At 48.9% G+C, this 23,991-nt stretch overlaps 1 protein-coding gene across 5 annotated transcripts in view; it reads right to left on the bottom strand.

Annotated features, from left to right (window-relative positions):
- Positions 1-23,991, bottom strand: part of LOC106591299 (butyrophilin-like protein 2) — a 111,439-nt gene that overhangs the window by 35,444 nt on the left and 52,004 nt on the right. For 2 of the 5 annotated variants that reach the window (XM_045712117.1, XM_045712118.1), the window contains exons 5-10: positions 21,157-21,186; positions 19,827-20,084; positions 17,024-17,053; positions 16,030-16,287; positions 6,487-6,519; positions 5,549-5,806 (exon numbers count right to left, since the gene is read on the bottom strand). In XM_045712117.1, coding sequence (XP_045568073.1) covers positions 5,549-5,806; positions 6,487-6,519; positions 16,030-16,287; positions 17,024-17,053; positions 19,827-20,084; positions 21,157-21,186 — 867 coding nt within the window. The remainder of the gene's footprint in view (positions 1-5,548; positions 5,807-6,486; positions 6,520-16,029; positions 16,288-17,023; positions 17,054-19,826; positions 20,085-21,156; positions 21,187-23,991) is intronic. The other 3 variants (XM_045712121.1, XM_045712120.1, XM_045712119.1) reach the window with 3 other exon arrangements.

The following is a 23,991-nucleotide window of genomic DNA, read 5'->3' on the forward strand; positions in this document are numbered from 1 at the left end:
CAGAGCCTGGTTCCTCTGGTCTACCCAGTACAGCCAGTAGAGGACTGGTCACCCCTCAGAACCTGGTTCCTCTGGTCTACCCAGTACAGCCAGTAGAGGACTGGTCACCCCTCAGAGCCTGCTTCATCTGGTCTACCCAGTACAGCCAGTAGAGTACTGGTCACCCCTCAGAGCCTGGTTCCTCTGGTCTACCCAGTACAGCCAGTAGAGGACTGGTCACCCCTCAGAGCCTGGTTCCTCTCTACCCAGTACAGCCAGTAGAGGACTGGTCACCCCTCAGAACCTGGTTCCTCTGGTCTACCCAGTACAGCCAGTAGAGGACTGGTCACCCCTCAGAGCCTGGTTCCTCTGGTCTACCCAGTACAGACAGTAGAGGACTGGTCACCCCTCAGAGCCTGGTTCCTCTCTACCCAGTACAGCCAGTAGAGGACTGGTCACCCCTAAGAGCCTGGTTCCTATCTACCCAGTACAGCCAGTAGAGGACTGGTCACCCCTCAGAGCCTGGTTCCTCTCTACCCAGTACAGCCAGTAGAGTACTGGTCACCCCTCCCAGCGTGGTTCCTCTCTACCCAGTACAGCCAGTAGAGGACTGGTCACCCCTCAGAGCCTGGTTCCTCTGGTCTACCCAGTACAGCCAGTAGAGGACTGGTCACCCCTCAGAGCCTGGTTCCTCTCTACCCAGTACAGCCAGTAGAGGACTGGTCACCCCTCAGAGCCTGGTTCCTCTGGTCTACCCAGTACAGCCAGTAGAGGACTGGTCACCCCTCAGAGCCTGGTTCCTCTGGTCTACCCAGTACAGCCAGTAGAGGACTGGTCACCCCTCAGAGCCTGGTTCCTCTGGTCTACCCAGTACAGCCAGTAGAGGACTGGTCACCCCTCAGAGCCTGGTTCCTCTCTACCCAGTACATCCAGTAGAGGACTGGTCACCCCTCAGAGCCTGGTTCCTCTGGTCTACCCAGTACAGCCAGTAGAGGACTGGTCACCCCTCAGAGCCTGGTTCCTCTGGTCTACCCAGTACAGCCAGTAGAGGACTGGTCACCCCTCAGAGCCTGGTTCCTCTCTACCCAGAACAGCCAGTAGAGTACTGGTCACCCCTCAGAGCTTGGTTCCTCTCTACCCAGTACAGCCAGTAGAGGACTGGTCACCCCTCAGAGCCTGGTTCCTCTGGTCTACCCAGTACAGCCAGTAGAGGACTGGTCACCCCTCAGAGCCTGGTTTCTGTCTACCCAGTACAGCCAGTAGAGGACTGGTCACCCCTCAGAGCCTGGTTCCTCTGGTCTAACCAGTACAGCCAGTAGAGGACTGGTCACCCCTCAGAGCCTGGTTCCTCTGGTCTACCCAGTACAGCCAGCAGAGGACTGGTCACCCCTCAGAGCCTGGTTCCTCTGGTCTACCCAGTACAGCCAGTAGAGGACTGGTCACCCCTCAGAGCCTGGTTCCTCTGGTCTACCCAGTACAGCCAGCAGAGGACTGGTCACCCCTCAGAGCCTGGTTCCTCTGGTCTACCCAGTACAGCCAGTAGAGGACTGGTCACCCCTCAGAGCCTGGTTCCCCTCTACCCAGTACAGCCAGTAGAGGACTGGTCACCCCTCAGAGCCTGGTTCCTCTGGTCTAACCAGTACAGCCAGTAGAGGACTGGTCACCCCTCAGAGCCTGGTTCCTCTGGTCTACCCAGTACAGCCAGTAGAGGACTGGTCACCCCTCAGAGCCTAGTTTCTGTCTACCCAGTACAGCCAGTAGAGGACTGGTCACCCCTCAGAGCCTGGTTCCTCTGGTCTGCCCAGTACAGCCAGTAGAGGACTGGTCACCCCTCAGAGCCTGGTTCCTCTGGTCTACCCAGTACAGCCAGCAGAGGACTGGTCACCCCTCAGAGCCTGGTTCCTCTGGTCTACCCAGTACAGCCAGTAGAGGACTGGTCACCCCTCAGAGCCTGGTTCCTCTGGTCTACCCAGTACAGCCAGTAGAGGACTGGACACCCCTCAGAGCCTGGTTCCTCTGGTCTACCCAGTACAGCCAGTAGAGGACTGGTCACCCCTCAGAGCCTGGTTCCTCTCTACCCAGTACAGCCAGTAGAGGACTGGTCACCCCTCAGAGCCTGGTTCCTCTGGTCTACCCAGTACAGCCAGTAGAGGACTGGTCACCCCTCAGAGCCTGGTTCCTCTGGTCTACCCAGTACAGCCAGTAGAGGACTGGTCACCCCTCAGAGCCTGGTTCCTCTGGTCTACCCAGTACAGCCAGTAGAGGACTGGTCACCCCTCAGAGCCTGGTTCCTCTCTACCCAGTACAGCCAGTAGAGGACTGGTCACCCCTCAGAGCCTGGTTCCTCTCTACCCAGTACAGCCAGTAGAGGACTGGTCACCCCTCAGAGCCTGGTTCCTCTCTACCCAGTATAGCCAGTAGAGGACTGGTCACCCCTCAGAGCCTGGTTCCTCTCTACCCAGTACAGCCAGAAGAGGACTGGTCACCCCTCAGAGCCTGGTTCCTCTGGTCTACCCAGTACAGCCAGTAGAGGACTGGTCACCCCTCAGAGCCTGGTTCCTCTGGTCTAACCAGTACAGCCAATAGAGGACTGGTCACCCCTCAGAGCCTGGTTCCTCTGGTCTACCCAGTACAGCCAGTAGAGGACTGGTCACCCCTCAGAGCCTGGTTCCTCTGGTCTATCCAGTACAGACAGTAGAGGACTGGTCACCCCTCAGAGCCTGGTTCCTCTGGTCTACCCAGTACAGCCAGTAGAGGACTGGTCACCCCTCAGAGCCTGGTTCCTCTGGTCTATCCAGTACAGCCAGTAGAGGACTGGACACCCCTCAGAGCCTGGATCCTCTCTACCCAGTACAGCCAGTAGAGGACTGGTCACCCCTCAGAGCCTGGTTCCTCTGGTCTACCCAGTACAGCCAGTAGAGGTTCTTACCCAGGTGATAGACTAGATAAGGTTTATATTCCAGTGATATGTAACCAGAGGTAGAGAGGTTCTTACCCAGGTGATAGACTAGATCAGGTTTATATTCCAGTGATATGTAACCAGAGGTAGAGAGGTTCTTACCCAGGTGATAGACTAGATAAGGTTTATATTCCAGTGATATGTAACCAGAGGTAGAGAGGTTCTTACCCAGGTGATAGACTAGATAAGGTTTATATTCCAGTGATATGTAACCAGAGGTAGAGAGGTTCTTACCCAGGTGATAGACTAGATAAGGTTTATATTCCAGTGATATGTAACCAGAGGTAGAGAGGTTCTTACCCAGGTGATAGACTAGATAAGGTTTATATTCCAGTGATATGTAACCAGAGGTAGAGAGGTCCTTACCCAGGTGATAGACTAGATCAGGTTTATATTCCAGTGATATGTAACCAGAGGTAGAGAGGTTCTTACCCAGGTGATAGACTAGATAAGGTTTATATTCCAGTGATATGTAACCAGAGGTAGAGAGGTTCTTACCCAGGTGATAGACTAGATAAGGTTTATATTCCAGTGATATGTAACCAGAGGTAGAGAGGTTCTTACCCAGGTGATAGACTAGATAAGGTTTATATTCCAGTGATATGTAACCAGAGGTAGAGAGGTTCTTACCCAGGTGATAGACTAGATAAGGTTTATATTCCAGTGATATGTAACCAGAGGTAGAGAGGTTCTTACCCAGGTGATAGACTAGATCAGGTTTATATTCCAGTGATATGTAACCAGAGGTAGAGAGGTTCTTACCCAGGTGATAGACTAGATAAGGTTTATATTCCAGTGATATGTAACCAGAGGTAGAGAGGTTCTTACCCAGGTGATAGACTAGATAAGGTTTATATTCCAGTGATATGTAACCAGAGGTAGAGAGGTTCTTACCCAGGTGATAGACTAGATAAGGTTTATATTCCAGTGATATGTAACCAGAGGTAGAGAGGTTCTTACCCAGGTGATAGACTAGATAAGGTTTATATTCCAGTGATATGTAACCAGAGGTAGAGAGGTTCTTACCCAGGTGATAGACTAGATAAGGTTTATATTCCAGTGATATGTAACCAGAGGTAGAGAGGTTCTTACCCAGGTGATAGACTAGATCAGGTTTATATTCCAGTGATATGTAACCAGAGGTAGAGAGGTTCTTACCCAGGTGATAGACTAGATAAGGTTTATATTCCAGTGATATGTAACCAGAGGTAGAGAGGTTCTTACCCAGGTGATAGACTAGATCAGGTTTATATTCCAGTGATATGTAACCAGAGGTAGAGAGGTTCTTACCCAGGTGATAGACTAGATAAGGTTTATATTCCAGTGATATGTAACCAGAGGTAGAGAGGTTCTTACCCAGGTGATAGACTAGATAAGGTTTATATTCCAGTGATATGTAACCAGAGGTAGAGAGGTTCTTACCCAGGTGATAGACTAGATAAGGTTTATATTCCAGTGATATGTAACCAGAGGTAGAGAGGTTCTTACCCAGGTGATAGACTAGATAAGGTTTATATTCCAGTGATATGTAACCAGAGGTAGAGAGGTTCTTACCCAGGTGATAGACTAGATAAGGTTTATATTCCAGTGATATGTAACCAGAGGTAGAGAGGTTCTTACCCAGGTGATAGACTAGATAAGGTTTATATTCCAGTGATATGTAACCAGAGGTAGAGAGGTTCTTACCCAGGTGATAGACTAGATAAGGTTTATATTCCAGTGATATGTAACCAGAGGTAGAGAGGTTCTTACCCAGGTGATAGACTAGATAAGGTTTATATTCCAGTGATATGTAACCAGAGGTAGAGAGGTTCTTACCCAGGTGATAGACTAGATCAGGTTTATATTCCAGTGATATGTAACCAGAGGTAGAGAGGTTCTTACCCAGGTGATAGACTAGATCAGGTTTATATTCCAGTGATATGTAACCAGAGGTAGAGAGGTTCTTACCCAGGTGATAGACTAGATAAGGTTTATATTCCAGTGATATGTAACCAGAGGTAGAGAGGTTCTTACCCAGGTGATAGACTAGATAAGGTTTATATTCCAGTGATATGTAACCAGAGGTAGAGAGGTTCTTACCCAGGTGATAGACTAGATAAGGTTTATATTCCAGTGATATGTAACCAGAGGTAGAGAGGTTCTTACCCAGGTGATAGACTAGATCAGGTTTATATTCCAGTGATATGTAACCAGAGGTAGAGAGGTTCTTACCCAGGTGATAGACTAGATAAGGTTTATATTCCAGTGATATGTAACCAGAGGTAGAGAGGTTCTTACCCAGGTGATAGACTAGATAAGGTTTATATTCCAGTGATATGTAACCAGAGGTAGAGAGGTTCTTACCCAGGTGATAGACTAGATAAGGTTTATATTCCAGTGATATGTAACCAGAGGTAGAGAGGTTCTTACCCAGGTGATAGACTAGATAAGGTTTATATTCCAGTGATATGTAACCAGAGGTAGAGAGGTTCTTACCCAGGTGATAGACTAGATAAGGTTTATATTCCAGTGATATGTAACCAGAGGTAGAGAGGTTCTTACCCAGGTGATAGACTAGATAAGGTTTATATTCCAGTGATATGTAACCAGAGGTAGAGAGGTTCTTACCCAGGTCCTTGACAATGTCAGGTTCCAGATCCAGTAGAATCCTGTAAAATGCTGATTTCACTCTTGTTGTGTTTTCTGCTTCTTCTAGGGCCTTGAACAACAGTCTCATCTGGTCCTGGCTGGTAGCAGCAACACTGATCTGAGAGTTCATCTCATCAGGGATCAAGTCCTTCTGGTGCAGCTCAGATGCTATGGATTTCCCCTTGGAAACCTTCTGAATGAGGTGATCCTTGTGTCTGTCCACAAACCAGGCATCACCTAGACAGGTTAGATGTAGAGTTATATACTGTAGAACAAGAGGACATTACTAGTCAGGTTAGATGTAGAGTTATATACTGTAGAACAAGAGGACATTACTAGTCAGGTTAGATGTAGAGTTATATACTGTAGAACAAGACAAATCCATGAGGTCTGTGATTAACAGTTGACCCATCAGTATTATAGTAATAAACCATGAGGTCTGTGATTAACAGTTGACCCATCAGTATTATAGTAATAAACCATGAGGTCTGTGATTAACAGTTGACCCATCAGTATTATAGTAATAAACCATGAGGTCTGTGATTAACAGTTGACCCATCAGTATTATAGTAATAAACCATGAGGTCTGTGATTAACAGTTGACCCATCAGTATTATAGTAATAAACCATGAGGTCTGTGATTAACAGTTGACCCATCAGTATTATAGTAATAAACCATGAGGTCTGTGATTAACAGTTGACCCATCAGTATTATAGTAATAAACCATGAGGTCTGTGATTAACAGTTGACCCATCAGTATTATAGTAATAAACCATGAGGTCTGTGATTAACAGTTGACCCATCAGTATTATAGTAATAAACCATGAGGTCTGTGATTAACAGTTGACCCATCAGTATTATAGTAATAATCATAATCTCTTTATGTGAAACTCTAACAAGACAACAGCCCACTTACGTCGTTCTTCCAATCGTTGTCTTTGCTTCTTCTCTGTAGACAAAAGACAACAAATGTATAAAAGAACAATAGTAAAAAGTACAATAATAATTAATAATCATTAAAAGCCTGGATGTCTGTTCCCACTCGGTAATCTAATTAGCATAATGCTAAACTAAACTCTGACTTTAGTGTCTGGGGGTCTAAAAAGGTAATTCACCCGTTTTGCTCTACAAGCTTCACACTGGTACCTATATATAGTTATATCCTGATCAAATACAGGACTGAAGGTAACCTGGTATAAATGAATAGAGTCTAATGGACAGGATATGGATCATTCCTAGTTATATCCTGATCTAATACAGGACTGAAGGTAACCTGGTATAAATGAATAGAGTCTAATGGACAGGATATGGATCATTCCTAGTTATATCCTGATCTAATACAGGACTGGTCTGAAGGTAACCTGGTATAAATGAATAGAGTCTAATGGACAGGATATGGATCATTCCTAGTTATATCCTGGTCACCCCTCAGAGCCTGGTTCCTCTCTACCCAGTACAGCCAGTAGAGGACTGGTCACCCCTCAGAGCCTGGTTCCTCTGGTCTACCCAGTACAGCCAGTAGAGGACTGGTCACCCCTCAGAGCCTGGTTCCTCTGGTCTACCCAGTACAGCCAGTAGAGTACTGGTCACCCCTCAGAGCCTGGTTCCTCTCTACCCAGTACAGCCAGTAGAGGACTGGTCACCCCTCAGAGCCTGGTTCCTCTGGTCTACCCAGTACAGTCAGTAGAGGACTGGTCACCCCTCAGAGCCTGGTTCCTCTGGTCTACCCAGTACAGCCAGTAGAGGACTGGTCACCCCTCAGAGCCTGGTTCCTCTGGTCTACCCAGTACAGCCAGTAGAGGACTGGTCACCCCTCAGAGCCTGGTTCCTCTGGTCTACCCAGTACAGCCAGTAGAGGACTGGTCACCCCTCAGAGCCTGGTTCCTCTCTACCCAGTACAGCCAATAGAGGACTGGTCATCCCTCAGAGCCTGGTTCCTCTGGTCTACCTAGTACAGCCAGTAGAGGACTGGTCACCCCTCAGAGCCTGGTTCCTCTGGTCTACCCAGTACAGCCAGTAGAGGACTGGTCACCCCTCAGAGCCTGGTTCCTCTGGTCTACCCAGTACAGCCAGTAGGGGACTGATCACCCCTCAGAGCCTGGTTCCTCTGGTCTACCCAGTACAGCCAGTAGAGGACTGGTCACCCCTCAAAGCCTGGTTCCTCTGGTCTACCCAGTACAGCCAGTAGAGGACTCGTCACCCCTCAGAGCCTGGTTCCTCTGGTCTACCCAGTACAGCCAGTAGAGGACTGGTCACCCCTCAGAGCCTGGTTCCTCTCTACCCAGTACAGCCAGTAGAGGACTGGTCACCCCTCAGAGCCTGGTTCCTCTCTACCCAGTACAGCCAGTAGAGGACTGGTCACCCCTCAGAGCCTGGTTCCTCTCTACCCAGTACAGCCAGTAGAGGACTGGTCACCCCTCAGAGCCTGGTTCCTCTGGTCTACCCAGTACAGCCAGTAGAGGACTGGTCACCCCTCGGAGCCTGGTTCCTCTCTACCCAGTACAGCCAGTAGAGGACTGGCCACCCCTCAGAGCCTGGTTCCTCTGGTCTACCCAGTAAAGTCAGTAGAGGACTGGTCACCCCTCAGAGCCTGGTTCCTCTGGTCTACCCAGTACAGCCAGTAGAGGACTGGTCACCCCTCAGAGCCTGGTTCCTCTCTACCCAGTACAGCCAGTAGAGGACTGGTCACCCCTCAGAGCCTGGTTCCTCTGGTCTACCCAGTACAGCCAGTAGAGGACTGGTCACCCCTCAAAGCCTGGTTCCTCTGGTCTACCCAGTACAGCCAGTAGAGGACTGGTCACCCCTCAGAGCCTGGTTCCTCTCTACCCAGTACAGCCAGTGGAGGACTGGTCACCCCTCAGAGCCTGGTTCCTCTCTACCCAGTACAGCCAGTAGAGGACTGGTCACCCCTCAAAGCCTGGTTCCTCTGGTCTACCTAGTACAGCCAGTAGAGGACTGGTCACCCCTCAGAGCCTGGTTCCTCTGGTCTACCCAGTACAGCCAGTAGAGGACTGGTCACCCCTCAAAGCCTGGTTCCTCTGGTCTACCCAGTACAGCCAGTAGAGGACTGGTCACCCCTCAGAGCCGGGTTCCTCTCTACCCAGTACAGCCAGTAGAGGACTGGTCACCCCTCAGAGCCTGGTTCCTCTCTACCCAGTACAGCCAGTAGAGTACTGGTCACCCCTCAGAGATTGGTTCCTCTCTACCCAGTACAGCCAGTAGAGGACTGGTCACCCCTCAGAGCCTGGTTCCTCTGGTCTACCCAGTACAGCCAGCAGAGGACTGGTCACCCCTCAGAGCCTGGTTCATCTGGTCTACCCAGTACAGCCAGTAGAGGACTGGTCACCCCTCAGAGCCTGGTTCCTCTCTACCCAGTACAGCCAGTAGAGGACTGGACACCCCTCAGAGCCTGGTTCCTCTGGTCTACCCAGTACAGCCAGTAGAGTACTGGTCACCCCTCAGAGCCTGGTTCCTCTCTACCCAGTACAGCCAGTAGAGGACTGGACACCCCTCAGAGCCTGGTTCCTCTGGTCTACCCAGTACAGCCAGTAGAGGACTGGTCACCCCTCAGAGCCTGGTTCCTCTGGTCTACCCAGTACAGCCAGTAGAGGACTGGTCAACCCTCAGAGCCTGGTTCCTCTCTACCCAGTACAGCCAGTAGAGGACTGGTCACCCCTCAGAGCCTGGTTCCTCTGGTCTACCCAGTACAGCCAATAGAGGACTGGTCACCCCTCAGAGCCTGGTTCCTCTGGTCTACCCAGTACAGCCAGTAGAGGACTGGTCACCCCTCAGAGCCTGGTTCCTCTCTACCCAGTACAGCCAGTAGAGGACTGGTCACCCCTCAGAGCCTGGTTCCTCTCTACCCAGTACAGCCAGTAGAGGACTGGTCACCCCTCAGAGCCTGGTTCCTCTGGTCTACCCAGTACAGCCAGTAGAGGACTGGTCACCCCTCAGAGCCTGGTTCCTCTGGTCTACCCAGTACAGCCAGTAGAGGACTGGTTACCCCTCAGAGCCTGGTTCCTTTCTACCCAGTACAGCCAGTAGAGGACTGGTCACCCCTCAGAGCCTGGTTCCTCTGGTCTACCCAGTACAGCCAGTAGAGGACTGGTCACCCCTCAGAGCCTGGTTCCTTTCTACCCAGTACAGCCAGTAGAGGACTGGTCACCCCTCAGAGCCTGGTTCCTCTCTACCCAGTACAGCCAGTAGAGGACTGGTCACCCCTCATAGCCTGGTTCCTCTCTACCCAGTACAGCCAGTAGAGTACTGGTCACCCCTCAGAGCCTGGTTCCTCTGGTCTACCCAGTACAGCCAGTAGAGGACTGGTCACCCCTCATAGCCTGGTTCCTCTCTACCCAGTACAGCCAGTAGAGGACTGGTCACCCCTCATAGCCTGGTTCCTCTCTACCCAGTACAGCCAGTAGAGGACTGGTCACCCCTCATAGCCTGGTTCCTCTCTACCCAGTACAGCCAGTAGAGGACTGGTCACCCCTCAGAGCCTGGTTCCTCTGGTCTACCCAGTACAGCCAGTAGAGGACTGGTCACCCCTCAGAACCTGGTTCCTCTCTACCCAGTACAGCCAGTAGAGGACTGGTCACCCCTCAGAGCCTGGTTCCTCTCTACCCAGTACAGCCAGTAGAGGACTGGTCACCCCTCAGAGCCTGGTTCCTCTGGTCTACCCAGTAAAGCCAGTAGAGGACTGGTCACCCCTCAGAGCCTGGTTCCTCTCTGCCCAGTACAGCCAGTAGAGGACTGGTCACCCCTCAGAGCCTGGTTCCTCTGGTCTACCCAGTACAGCCAGTAGAGGACTGGTCACCCCACAGAGCCTGGTTCCTCTCTACCCAGTACAGCCAGTAGAGTACTGGTCACCCCTCAGAGCCTGGTTCCTCTCTACCCAGTACAGCCAGTAGAGGACTGGTCACCCCTCAGAGCCTGGTTCCTCTGGTCTAACCAGTACAGCCAATAGAGGACTGGTCACCCCTCAGAGCCTGGTTCCTCTGGTCTACCCAGTACAGCCAGTAGAGGACTGGTCACCCCTCAGAGCCTGGTTCCTCTCTACCCAGTACAGCCAGTAGAGGACTGGTCACCCCTCAGAGCCTGGTTCCTCTGGTCTAACCAGTACAGCCAATAGAGGACTGGTCACCCCTCAGAGCCTGGTTCCTCTGGTCTACCCAGTACAGCCAGTAGAGGACTGGTCACCCCTCAGAGCCTGGTTCCTCTGGTCTACCCAGTACAGCCAGTAGAGGACTGGTCACCCCTCAGAGCCTGGTTCATCTGGTCTACCCAGTACAGCCAGTAGAGTACTGGTCACCCCTCAGAGCCTGGTTCCTCTGGTCTACCCAGTACAGCCAGTAGAGGACTGGTCACCCCTCAGAGCCTGGTTCCTCTCTACCCAGTACAGCCAGTAGAGGACTGGTCACCCCTCAGAACCTGGTTCCTCTGGTCTACCCAGTACAGCCAGTAGAGGACTGGTCACCCCTCAGAGCCTGGTTCCTCTGGTCTACCTAGTACAGCCAGTAGAGGACTGGTCACCCCTCAGAGCCTGGTTCCTCTGGTCTACCCAGTACAGCCAGTAGAGGACTGGTCACCCCTCAGAGCCTGGTTCCTCTCTACCCAGTACAGCCAGTAGAGGACTGGTCACCCCTAAGAGCCTGGTTCCTCTCTACCCAGTACAGCCAGTAGAGGACTGGTCACCCCTCAGAGCCTGGTTCCTCTCTACCCAGTACAGCCAGTAGAGGACTGGTCACCCCTCAGAGCCTGGTTCCTCTGGTCTACCTAGTACAGCCAGTAGAGGACTGGTCACCCCTCAGAGCCTGGTTCCTCTCTACCCAGTACAGCCAGTAGAGGACTGGTCACCCCTCAGAGCCTGGTTCCTCTGGTCTACCCAGTACAGCCAGTAGAGGACTGGTCACCCTTCAGAGCCTGGTTCCTCTGGTCTACCCAGTACAGCCAGTAGAGGACTGGTCACCCCTCAGAGCCTGGTTCCTCTGGTCTACCCAGTACAGCCAGTAGAGGACTGGTCACCCCTCAGAGCCTGGTTCCTCTCTACCCAGTACATCCAGTAGAGGACTGGTCACCCCTCAGAGCCTGGTTCCTCTGGTCTACCCAGTACAGCCAGTAGAGGACTGGTCACCCCTCAGAGCCTGGTTCCTCTGGTCTACCCAGTACAGCCAGTAGAGGACTGGTCACCCCTCAGAGCCTGGTTCCTCTCTACCCAGTACAGCCAGTAGAGTACTGGTCACCCCTCAGAGCTTGGTTCCTCTCTACCCAGTACAGCCAGTAGAGGACTGGTCACCCCTCAGAGCCTGGTTCCTCTGGTCTAACCAGTACAGCCAGTAGAGGACTGGTCACCCCTCAGAGCCTGGTTCCTCTGGTCTACCCAGTACAGCCAGCAGAGGACTGGTCACCCCTCAGAGCCTGGTTCCTCTGGTCTACCCAGTACAGCCAGTAGAGGACTGGTCACCCCTCAGAGCCTGGTTCCTCTCTACCCAGTACAGCCAGTAGAGGACTGGTCACCCCTCAGAGCCTGGTTCCTCTGGTCTACCCAGTACAGCCAGTAGAGGACTGGTCACCCCTCAGAGCCGGGTTCCTCTCTACCCAGTACAGCCAGTAGAGGACTGGTCACCCCTCAGAGCCTGGTTCCTCTCTACCCAGTACAGCCAGTAGAGGACTGGTCACCCCTCAGAGCCCGGTTCCTCTGGTCTACCCAGTACAGCCAGTAGAGGACTGGTCACCCCTCAGAGCCTGGTTCCTCTGGTCTACCCAGTACAGCCAGTAGAGGACTGGACACCCCTCAGAGCCTGGTTCCTCTACCCAGTACAGCCAGTAGAGGACTGGTCACCCCTCAGAGCCTGGTTCCTCTGGTCTACCCAGTACAGCCAGTAGAGGACTGGTCACCCCTCAGAGCCTGGTTTCTGTCTACCCAGTACAGCCAGTAGAGGACTGGTCACCCCTCAGAGCCTGGTTCCTCTGGTCTGCCCAGTACAGCCAGTAGAGGACTGGTCACCCCTCAGAGCCTGGTTCCTCTGGTCTACCCAGTACAGCCAGCAGAGGACTGGTCACCCCTCAGAGCCTGGTTCCTCTGGTCTACCCAGTACAGCCAGTAGAGGACTGGTCACCCCTCAGAGCCTGGTTCCTCTGGTCTACCCAGTACAGCCAGTAGAGGACTGGACACCCCTCAGAGCCTGGTTCCTCTGGTCTACCCAGTACAGCCAGTAGAGGACTGGTCACCCCTCAGAGCCTGGTTCCTCTCTACCCAGTACAGCCAGTAGAGGACTGGTCACCCCTCAGAGCCTGGTTCCTCTGGTCTACCCAGTACAGCCAGTAGAGGACTGGTCACCCCTCAGAGCCTGGTTCCTCTGGTCTACCCAGTACAGTCAGTAGAGGACTGGCCACCCCTCAGAGCCTGGTTCCTCTGGTCTACCCAGTACAGCCAGTAGAGGACTGGTCACCCCTCAGAGCCTGGTTCCTCTGGTCTACCCAGTACAGCCAGTAGAGGACTGGTCACCCCTCAGAGCCTGGTTCCTCTCTACCCAGTACAGCCAGTAGAGGACTGGTCACCCCTCAGAGCCTGGTTCCTCTCTACCCAGTACAGCCAGTAGAGGACTGGTCACCCCTCAGAGCCTGGTTCCTCTCTACCCAGTACAGCCAGAAGAGGACTGGTCACCCCTCAGAGCCTGGTTCCTCTGGTCTACCCAGTACAGCCAGTAGAGGACTGGTCAACCCTCAGAGCCTGGTTCCTCTGGTCTAACCAGTACAGCCAATAGAGGACTGGTCACCCCTCAGAGCCTGGTTCCTCTGGTCTACCCAGTACAGCCAGTAGAGGACTGGTCACCCCTCAGAGCCTGGTTCCTCTGGTCTATCCAGTACAGCCAGTAGAGGACTGGTCACCCCTCAGAGCCTGGTTCCTCTCTACCCAGTACAGCCAGTAGAGGACTGGTCACCCCTCAGAGCCTGGTTCCTCTGGTCTACCCAGTACAGCCAGTAGAGGACTGGTCACCCCTCAGAGCCTGGTTCCTCTGGTCTACCCAGTACAGCCAGTAGAGGACTGGTCACCCCTCAGAGCCTGGTTCCTCTCTACCCAGTACAGCCAGTAGAGGACTGGTCACCTCTCAGAGCCTGGTTCCTCTGGTCTACCCAGTACAGCCAGTAGAGGACTGGTCACCCCTCAGAGCCTGGTTCCTCTGGTCTACCCAGTACAGCCAGTAGAGGTTCTTACCCAGGTGATAGACTAGATAAGGTTTATATTCCAGTGATATGTAACCAGAGGTAGAGAGGTTCTTACCCAGGTGATAGACTAGATAAGGTTTATATTCCAGTGATATGTAACCAGAGGTAGAGAGGTTCTTACCCAGGTGATAGACTAGATAAGGTTTATATTCCAGTGATATGTAACCAGAGGTAGAGAGGTTCTTACCCAGGTGATAGACTAGATAAGGTTTATATTCCAGTGATATGTAACCAGAGGTAGAGAGGTTCTTACCCAGGTGATAGACTAGATAAGGTTTATATTCCAGTGATATGTAACCAGAGGTAGAGAGGTTCTTACCCAGGTGATAGACTAGATAAGGTTTATATTCCAGTGATATGTAACCAGAGGTAGAGAGGTTCTTACCCAGGTGATAGACTAGATCAGGTTTATATTCCAGTGATATGTAACCAGAGGTAGAGAGGTTCTTACCCAGGTGATAGACTAGATCAGGTTTATATTCCAGTGATATGTAACCAGAGGTAGAGAGGTTCTTACCCAGGTGATAGACTAGATAAGGTTTATATTCCAGTGATATGTAACCAGAGGTAGAGAGGTTCTTACCCAGGTGATAGACTAGATAAGGTTTATATTCCAGTGATATGTAACCAGAGGTAGAGAGGTTCTCACCCAGGTGATAGACTAGATAAGGTTTATATTCCAGTGATATGTAACCAGAGGTAGAGAGGTTCTTACCCAGGTGATAGACTAGATAAGGTTTATATTCCAGTGATATGTAACCAGAGGTAGAGAGGTTCTTACCCAGGTGATAGACTAGATAAGGTTTATATTCCAGTGATATGTAACCAGAGGTAGAGAGGTTCTTACCCAGGTGATAGACTAGGTAAGGTTTATATTCCAGTGATATGTAACCAGAGGTAGAGAGGTTCTTACCCAGGTGATAGACTAGATAAGGTTTATATTCCAGTGATATGTAACCAGAGGTAGAGAGGTTCTTACCCAGGTGATAGACTAGATAAGGTTTATATTCCAGTGATATGTAACCAGAGGTAGAGAGGTTCTTACCCAGGTGATAGACTAGATAAGGTTTATATTCCAGTGATATGTAACCAGAGGTAGAGAGGTTCTTACCCAGGTGATAGACTAGATAAGGTTTATATTCCAGTGATATGTAACCAGAGGTAGAGAGGTTCTTACCCAGGTGATAGACTAGATCAGGTTTATATTCCAGTGATATGTAACCAGAGGTAGAGAGGTTCTTACCCAGGTGATAGACTAGATCAGGTTTATATTCCAGTGATATGTAACCAGAGGTAGAGAGGTTCTTACCCAGGTGATAGACTAGATCAGGTTTATATTCCAGTGATATGTAACCAGAGGTAGAGAGGTTCTTACCCAGGTGATAGACTAGATAAGGTTTATATTCCAGTGATATGTAACCAGAGGTAGAGAGGTTCTTACCCAGGTGATAGACTAGATAAGGTTTATATTCCAGTGATATGTAACCAGAGGTAGAGAGGTTCTTACCCAGGTGATAGACTAGATCAGGTTTATATTCCAGTGATATGTAACCAGAGGTAGAGAGGTCCTTACCCAGGTGATAGACTAGATAAGGTTTATATTCCAGTGATATGTAACCAGAGGTAGAGAGGTTCTTACCCAGGTGATAGACTAGATAAGGTTTATATTCCAGTGATATGTAACCAGAGGTAGAGAGGTTCTTACCCAGGTGATAGACTAGATAAGGTTTATATTCCAGTGATATGTAACCAGAGGTAGAGAGGTTCTTACCCAGGTGATAGACTAGATCAGGTTTATATTCCAGTGATATGTAACCAGAGGTAGAGAGGTTCTTACCCAGGTGATAGACTAGATAAGGTTTATATTCCAGTGATATGTAACCAGAGGTAGAGAGGTTCTCACCCAGGTGATAGACTAGATAAGGTTTATATTCCAGTGATATGTAACCAGAGGTAGAGAGGTTCTTACCCAGGTGATAGACTAGATAAGGTTTATATTCCAGTGATATGTAACCAGAGGTAGAGAGGTTCTTACCCAGGTGATAGACTAGATAAGGTTTATATTCCAGTGATATGTAACCAGAGGTAGAGAGGTTCTTACCCAGGTGATAGACTAGATAAGGTTTATATTCCAGTGATATGTAACCAGAGGTAGAGAGGTTCTTACCCAGGTGATAGACTAGATAAGGTTTATATTCCAGTGATATGTAACCAGAGGTAGAGAGGTTCTTACTCAGGTCCTTGACAAGGTCAGGTTCCAGATCCAGTAGAATCCTGTAAAATGCTGATTTCACTCTTGTTGTGTCTTCTGCTTCTTCTAGGGCCTTGAACAACAGTCTCATCTGGTCCTGGCTGGTCCTGGCAGCACTGATCCGAGAGTTCATCTCATCAGGGATCAAGTCCTTCTGGTGCAGCTCAGATGCTATGGATTCCCCCTTGGAAACCTTCTGAATGAGGTGATCCTTGTGTCTGGTCACAAACTGGGCATCACCTAGACAGGAGAGAAAACAGATGTAGAGTTATATACTGTAGAACAAGAGGACATTACTAGTCAGGTTAGATGTAGAGTTATATACTGTAGAACAAGAGGACATTACTAGTTAGGTTAGATGTAGAGTTATATACTGTAGAACAAGAGGACATTACTAGTCAGGTTAGATGTAGAGTTATATACTGTAGAACAAGAGGACATTACTAGACAGGTTAGATGTAGAGTTATATACTGTAGAACAAGAGGACATTACTAGTTAGGTTAGATGTAGAGTTATATACTGTAGAACAAGAGGACATTACTAGTCAGGTTAGATGTAGAGTTATATACTGTAGAACAAGAGGACATTACTAGTCAGGTTAGATGTAGAGTTATATACTGTAGAACAAGAGGACATTACTAGTCAGGTTAGATGTAGAGTTATATACTGTAGAACAAGACAAAACCATGAGGTCTGTGATTAACAGTTGACCCATCAGTATTATAGTAATAAACCATGAGGTCTGTGATTAACAGTTGACCCATCAGTATTATAGTAATAAACCATGAGGTCTGTGATTAACAGTTGACCCATCAGTATTATAGTAATAAACCATGAGGTCTGTGATTAACAGTTGACCCATCAGTATTATAGTAATAAACCATGAGGTCTGTGATTAACAGTTGACCCATCAGTATTATAGTAATAATCATAATCTCTTTATGTGAAACTCTAACAAGACAACAGCCCACTTACGTAGTTCTTCCAATCGTTGTCTTTGCTCCTCTGTAGACAAAAGACAACAAATGTGTAAAAGCACAATAGTAAAAAGTACAATAATAATTAATAATCATTAAAAGCCTGGATGTCTGTTCCACTCGGTAATCTAATTAGCATAATGCTAAACTAAACTCTGACTTTAGTGTCTGGGGGTCTAAAAAGGTATTTCACCCGTTTTGCTCTACAAGCTTCACACTGGTACCTATATATAGTTATATCCTGATCCAATACAGGACTGAAGGTAACCTGGTATAAATGAATAGAGTCTAATGGACAGGATATGGATCATTCCTAGTTATATCCTGATCTAATACAGGACTGAAGGTAACCTGGTATAAATGAATAGAGTCTAATGGACAGGATATGGATCATTCCTAGTTATATCCTGATCCAATACAGGACTGGTCTGAAGGTAACCTGGTATAAATGAATAGAGTCTAATGGACAGGATATGGATCATTCCTAGTTATATCCTGATCCAATACAGGACTGAAGGTAACCTGGTATAAATGAATAGAGTCTAATGGACAGGATATGGGTCATTCCTAGTTATATCCTGATCTAATACAGGACTGGTCTGAAGGTAACCTGGTATAAATGAATAGAGTCTAATGGACAGGATATGGGTCATTCCTAGTTATATCCTGGTCACCCCTCAGAGCCTGGTTCCTCTCTACCCAGCACAGCCAGTAGAGGACTGGTCACCCCTCAGAGCCTGGTTCCTCTGGTCTACCCAGTACAGCCAGTAGAGGACTGGTCACCCCTCAGAGCCTGGTTCCTCTCCACCCAGTACAGCCAGTAGAGGACTGGTCACCCCTCAGAGCCTGGTTCCTCTATACCCAGTACAGCCAGTAGAGGACTGGTCACCCCTCAGAGCCTGGTTCCTCTGGTCTACCCAGTACAGCCAGTAGAGGACTGGTCACCCCTCAGAGCCTGGTTCCTCTGGTCTACCCAGTACAGCCAGTAGAGGACTGGTCACCCCTCAGAGCCTGGTTCCTCTCCACCCAGTACAGCCAGTAGAGGACTGGTCACCCCTCAGAGCCTGGTTCCTCTGGTCTACCCAGTACAGCCAGTAGAGGACTGGTCACCCCTCAGAGCCTGGTTCCTCTGGTCTACCCAGTACAGCCAGTAGAGGACTGGTCACCCCTCAGAGCCTGGTTCCTCTGGTCTACCCAGTACAGTCAGTAGAGGACTGGTCACCCCTCAGATCCTGGTTCCTCTCTACCCAGTACAGCCAGTAGAGGACTGGTCACCCCTCAGAGCCTGGTTCCTCTCTACCCAGTACAGCCAGTAGAGGACTGGCCACCCCTCAGAGCCTGGTTCCTCTCTACCCAGTACAGCCAGTAGAGGACTGGTCACCCCTCAGAGCCTGGTTCCTCTGGTCTACCCAGTACAGCCAGTAGAGGACTGGTCACCCCTCAGAGCCTGGTTCCTCTGGTCTACCCAGTACAGCCAGTAGAGGACTGGTCACCCCTCAGAGCCTGGTTCCTCTGGTCTACCCAGTACAGCCAGTAGAGGTTCTTACCCAGGTGATAGACTAGATAAGGTTTATATTCCAGTGATATGTAACCAGAGGTAGAGAGGTTCTTACCCAGGTGATAGACTAGATAAGGTTTATATTCCAGTGATATGTAACCAGAGGTAGAGAGGTTCTTACCCAGGTGATAGACTAGATAAGGTTTATATTCCAGTGATATGTAACCAGAGGTAGAGAGGTTCTTACCCAGGTGATAGACTAGATGAGGTTTATATTCCAGTGATATGTAACCAGAGGTAGAGAGGTTCTTACCCAGGTGATAGACTAGATAAGGTTTATATTCCAGTGATATGTAACCAGAGGTAGAGAGGTTCTTACCCAGGTGATAGACTAGATAAGGTTTATATTCCAGTGATATGTAACCAGAGGTAGAGAGGTTCTTACCCAGGTGATAGACTAGATGAGGTTTATATTCCAGTGATATGTAACCAGAGGTAGAGAGGTTCTTACCCAGGTGATAGACTAGATCAGGTTTATATTCCAGTGATATGTAACCAGAGGTAGAGAGGTTCTTACCCAGGTGATAGACTAGATAAGGTTTATATTCCAGTGATATGTAACCAGAGGTAGAGAGGTTCTCACCCAGGTGATAGACTAGATAAGGTTTATATTCCAGTGATATGTAACCAGAGGTAGAGAGGTTCTTACCCAGGTGATAGACTAGATAAGGTTTATATTCCAGTGATATGTAAGCAGAGGTAGAGAGGTTCTTACCCAGGTGATAGACTAGATCAGGTTTATATTCCAGTGATATGTAACCAGAGGTAGAGAGGTTCTTACCCAGGTGATAGACTAGATACGGTTTATATTCCAGTGATATGTAACCAGAGGTAGAGAGGTTCTTACCCAGGTGATAGACTAGATAAGGTTTATATTCCAGTGATATGTAACCAGAGGTAGAGAGGTTCTTACCCAGGTGATAGACTAGATCAGGTTTATATTCCAGTGATATGTAACCAGAGGTAGAGAGGTTCTTACCCAGGTAATAGACTAGATAAGGTTTATATTCCAGTGATATGTAACCAGAGGTAGAGAGGTTCTTACCCAGGTGATAGACTAGATAAGGTTTATATTCCAGTGATATGTAACCAGAGGTAGAGAGGTTCTTACCCAGGTGATAGACTAGATAAGGTTTATATTCCAGTGATATGTAACCAGAGGTAGAGAGGTTCTTACCCAGGTGATAGACTAGATAAGGTTTATATTCCAGTGATATGTAACCAGAGGTAGAGAGGTTCTTACCCAGGTGATAGACTAGATAAGGTTCCAGACGCAGTAGAATCCTGTAAAATGCTGATTTCACTCTTGTTGTGTTTTCTGCTTCTTCTAGGGCCTTGAACAACAGTCTCATCTGGTCCTGTCTGGTCCCGGCAGCACTGATCTGAGAGTTCATCTCATCAGGGATCAAGTCCTTCTTGTGCAGCTCAGATGCTATGGATTTCCCCTCGGAAACCCTCTGAATGAGGTCATCCTTGTGTCTGTCCACAAACCAGGCATCACCTAGACAGGTTAGATGTAGAGTTATATACTGTAGAACAAGAGGACTTTACTAGTCAGGTTAGATGTAGAGTTATATACTGTAGAACAAGAGGACATTACTAGACAGGTTAGATGTAGAGTTATATACTGTAGAACAAGAGGACATTACTAGTCAGGTTAGATGTAGAGTTATATACTGTAGAACAAGAGGACATTACTAGTCAGGTTAGATGTAGAGTTATATACTGTAGAACAAGAGGACATTACTAGTCAGGTTAGATGTAGAGTTATATACTGTAGAACAAGAGGACTTTACTAGTCAGGTTAGATGTAGAGTTATATACTGTAGAACAAGAGGACATTACTAGTCAGGTTAGATGTAGAGTTATATACTGTAGAACAAGAGGACATTACTAGTCAGGTTAGATGTAGAGTTATATACTGTAGAACAAGAGGACATTACTAGTCAGGTTAGATGTAGAGTTATATACTGTAGAACAAGAGGACATTACTAGACAGGTTAGATGTAGAGTTATATACTGTAGAACAAGAGGACATTACTAGTCAGGTTAGATGTAGAGTTATATACTGTAGAACAAGAGGACATTACTAGACAGGTTAGATGTAGAGTTATATACTGTAGAACAAGACAAAACCATGAGGTCTGTGATTAACAGTTGACCCATCAGTATTATAGTAATAAACCATGAGGTCTGTGATTAACAGTTGACCCATCAGTATTATAGTAATAAACCATGAGGTCTGTGATTAACAGTTGACCCATCAGTATTATAGTAATAAACCATGAGGTCTGTGATTAACAGTTGACCCATCAGTATTATAGTAATAAACCATGAGGTCTGTGATTAACAGTTGACCCATCAGTATTATAGTAATAAACCATGAGGTCTGTGATTAACAGTTGACCCATCAGTATTATAGTAATAAACCATGAGGTCTGTGATTAACAGTTGACCCATCAGTATTATAGTAATAAACCATGAGGTCTGTGATTAACAGTTGACCCATCAGTATTATAGTAATAATCATAATCTCTTTATGTGAAACTCTAACAAGACAACAGCCCACTTACATAGTTCTTCCAATCGTTGTCTTTGCTTCTCTGTAGACAAAAGACAACAAATGTGTAAAAGCACAATAGTAAAAAGTACAATAATAATTAATAATCATTAAAAGCCTGGATGTCTGTTCCACTCGGTAATCTAATTAGCATAATGCTAAACTAAACTCTGACTTTAGTGTCTGGGGGTCTAAAAAGGTAATTCACCCGTTTTGCTCTACAAGCTTCACACTGGTACCTATATATAGTTATATCCTGATCCAATACAGGACTGAAGGTAACCTGGTATAAATGAATAGAGTCTAATGGACAGGATATGGATCATTCCTAGTTATATCCTGATCCAATACAGGACTGAAGGTAACCTGGTATAAATGAATAGAGTCTAATGGACAGGATATGGATCATTCCTAGTTATATCCTGATCCAATACAGGACTGAAGGTAACCTGGTATAAATGAATAGAGTCTAATGGACAGGATATGGATCATTCCTAGTTATATCCTGATCTAATACAGGACTGAAGGTAACCTGGTATAAATGAATAGAGTCTAATGGACAGGATATGGATCATTCCTAGTTATATCCTGATCCAATACAGGACTGAAGGTAACCTGGTATAAATGAATAGAGTCTAATGGACAGGATATGGATCATTCCTAGTTATATCCTGATCCAATACAGGACTGAAGGTAACCTGGTATAAATGAATAGAGTCTAATGGACAGGATATGGGTCATTCCTAGTTATATCCTGATCCAATACAGGTCTGAAGGTAACCTGGTATAAATGAATAGAGTCTAATGGACAGGATATGGGTCATTCCTAGTTATATCCTGGTCACCCCTCAGAGCCTGGTTCCTCTCTACCCAGCACAGCCAGTAGAGGACTGGTCACCCCTCAGAGCCTGGTTCCCCTCTACCCAGTACAGCCAGTAGAGGACTGGTCACCCCTCAGAGCCTGGTTCCTCTGGTCTACCCAGTACAGCCAGTAGAGGACTGGTCACCCCTCAGAGCCTGGTTCCTCTCTACCCAGTACAGCCAGTAGAGGACTGGTCACCCCTCAGAGCCTGGTTCCTCTCTACCCAGTACAGCCAATAGAGGACTGGTCACCCCTCAGAACCTGGTTCCTCTGGTCTACCCAGTACAGCCAGTAGAGGACTGGTCACCCCTCAGAGCCTGGTTCATCTCTACCCAGTACAGCCAGTAGAGGACTGGTCACCCCTCAGAGCCTGGTTCCTCTGGTCTACCCAGTACAGCCAGTAGAGGACTGGTCACCCCTCAGAGCCTGGTTCCTTTCTACCCAGTACAGCCAGTAGAGGACTGGTCACCCCTCAGAGCCTGGTTCCTCTCTACCCAGTACAGCCAGTAGAGGACTGGTCACCCCTCAGAGCCTGGTTCCTCTCTACCCAGTACAGCCAGTAGAGGACTGGTCGCCCCTCAGAGCCTGGTTCCTCTGGTCTACCCAGTACAGCCAGTAGAGGACTGGTCACCCCTCAGAGCCTGGTTCCTCTGGTCTACCCAGTACAGCCAGTAGAGGACTGGTCACCCCTCAGAGCCTGGTTCCTCTGGTCTAGCCAGTACAGCCAGTAGAGGACTGGACACCCCTCAGAGCCTGGTTCCTCTCTACCCAGTACAGCCAGTAGAGGACTGGTCACCCCTCAGAGCCTGGTTCCTCTCTACCCAGTACAGCCAGTAGAGGACTGGTCACCCCTCAGAGCCTGGTTCCTCTCTACCCAGTACAGCCAGTAGAGTACTGGTCGCCCCTCAGAGCCTGGTTCCTCTCTACCCAGTACAGCCAGTAGAGTACTGGTCGCCCCTCAGAGCCTGGTTCCTCTCTACCCAGTACAGCCAGTAGAGGACTGGTCACCCCTCAGAGCCTGGTTCCTCTCTACCCAGTACAACCAGTAGAGGACTGGTCACCCCTCAGAGCCTGGTTCCTCTCTACCCAGTACAGCCAGTAGAGGACTGGTCACCCCTCAGAGCCTGGTTCCTCTGGTCTACCCAGTACAGCCAGTAGAGGACTGGTCACCCCTCAGAGCCTGGTTCCTCTCTACCCAGTACAGCCAGTAGAGGACTGGTCACCCCTCAGAGCCTGGTTCCTCTGGTCTACCCAGTACAGCCAGTAGAGGACTGGTCACCCCTCAGAGCCTGGTTCCTCTGGTCTACCCAGTACAGCCAGTAGAGGACTGGTCACCCCTCAGAGCCTGGTTCCTCTGGTCTAGCCAGTACAGCCAGTAGAGGACTGGACACCCCTCAGAGCCTGGTTCCTCTCTACCCAGTACAGCCAGTAGAGGACTGGTCACCCCTCAGAGCCTGGTTCCTCTCTACCCAGTACAGCCAGTAGAGTAATGGTCACCCCTCAGAGCCTGGTTCCTCTCTACCCAGTACAGCCAGTAGAGGACTGGTCACCCCTCAGAGCCTGGTTCCTCTGGTCTACCCAGTACAGCCAGTAGAGGACTGGTCACCCCTCAGAGCCTGGTTCCTCTCTACCCAGTACAGCCAGTAGAGGACTGGTCACCCCTCAGAGCCTGGTTCCTCTCTGCCCAGTACAGCCAGTAGAGGACTGGTCACCCCTCAGAGCCTGGTTCCTCTGGTCTAGCCAGTACAGCCAGTAGAGGACTGGTCACCCCTCAGAGCCTGGTTCCTCTGGTCTACCCAGTACAGCCAGTAGAGGACTGGTCACCCCTCAGAGCCTGGTTCCTCTCTACCCAGTACAGCCAGTAGAGGACTGGTCACCCCTCAGAGCCTGGTTCCTCTGGTCTACCCAGTACAGCCAGTAGAGGACTGGTCACCCCTCAGAGCCTGGTTCCTCTGGTCTACCCAGTACAGCCAGTAGAGGACTGGT

Source organism: Salmo salar, unplaced genomic scaffold, assembly GCF_905237065.1.
Source record: "Salmo salar unplaced genomic scaffold, Ssal_v3.1, whole genome shotgun sequence".
Lineage (NCBI taxonomy): Eukaryota > Metazoa > Chordata > Actinopteri > Salmoniformes > Salmonidae > Salmo > Salmo salar.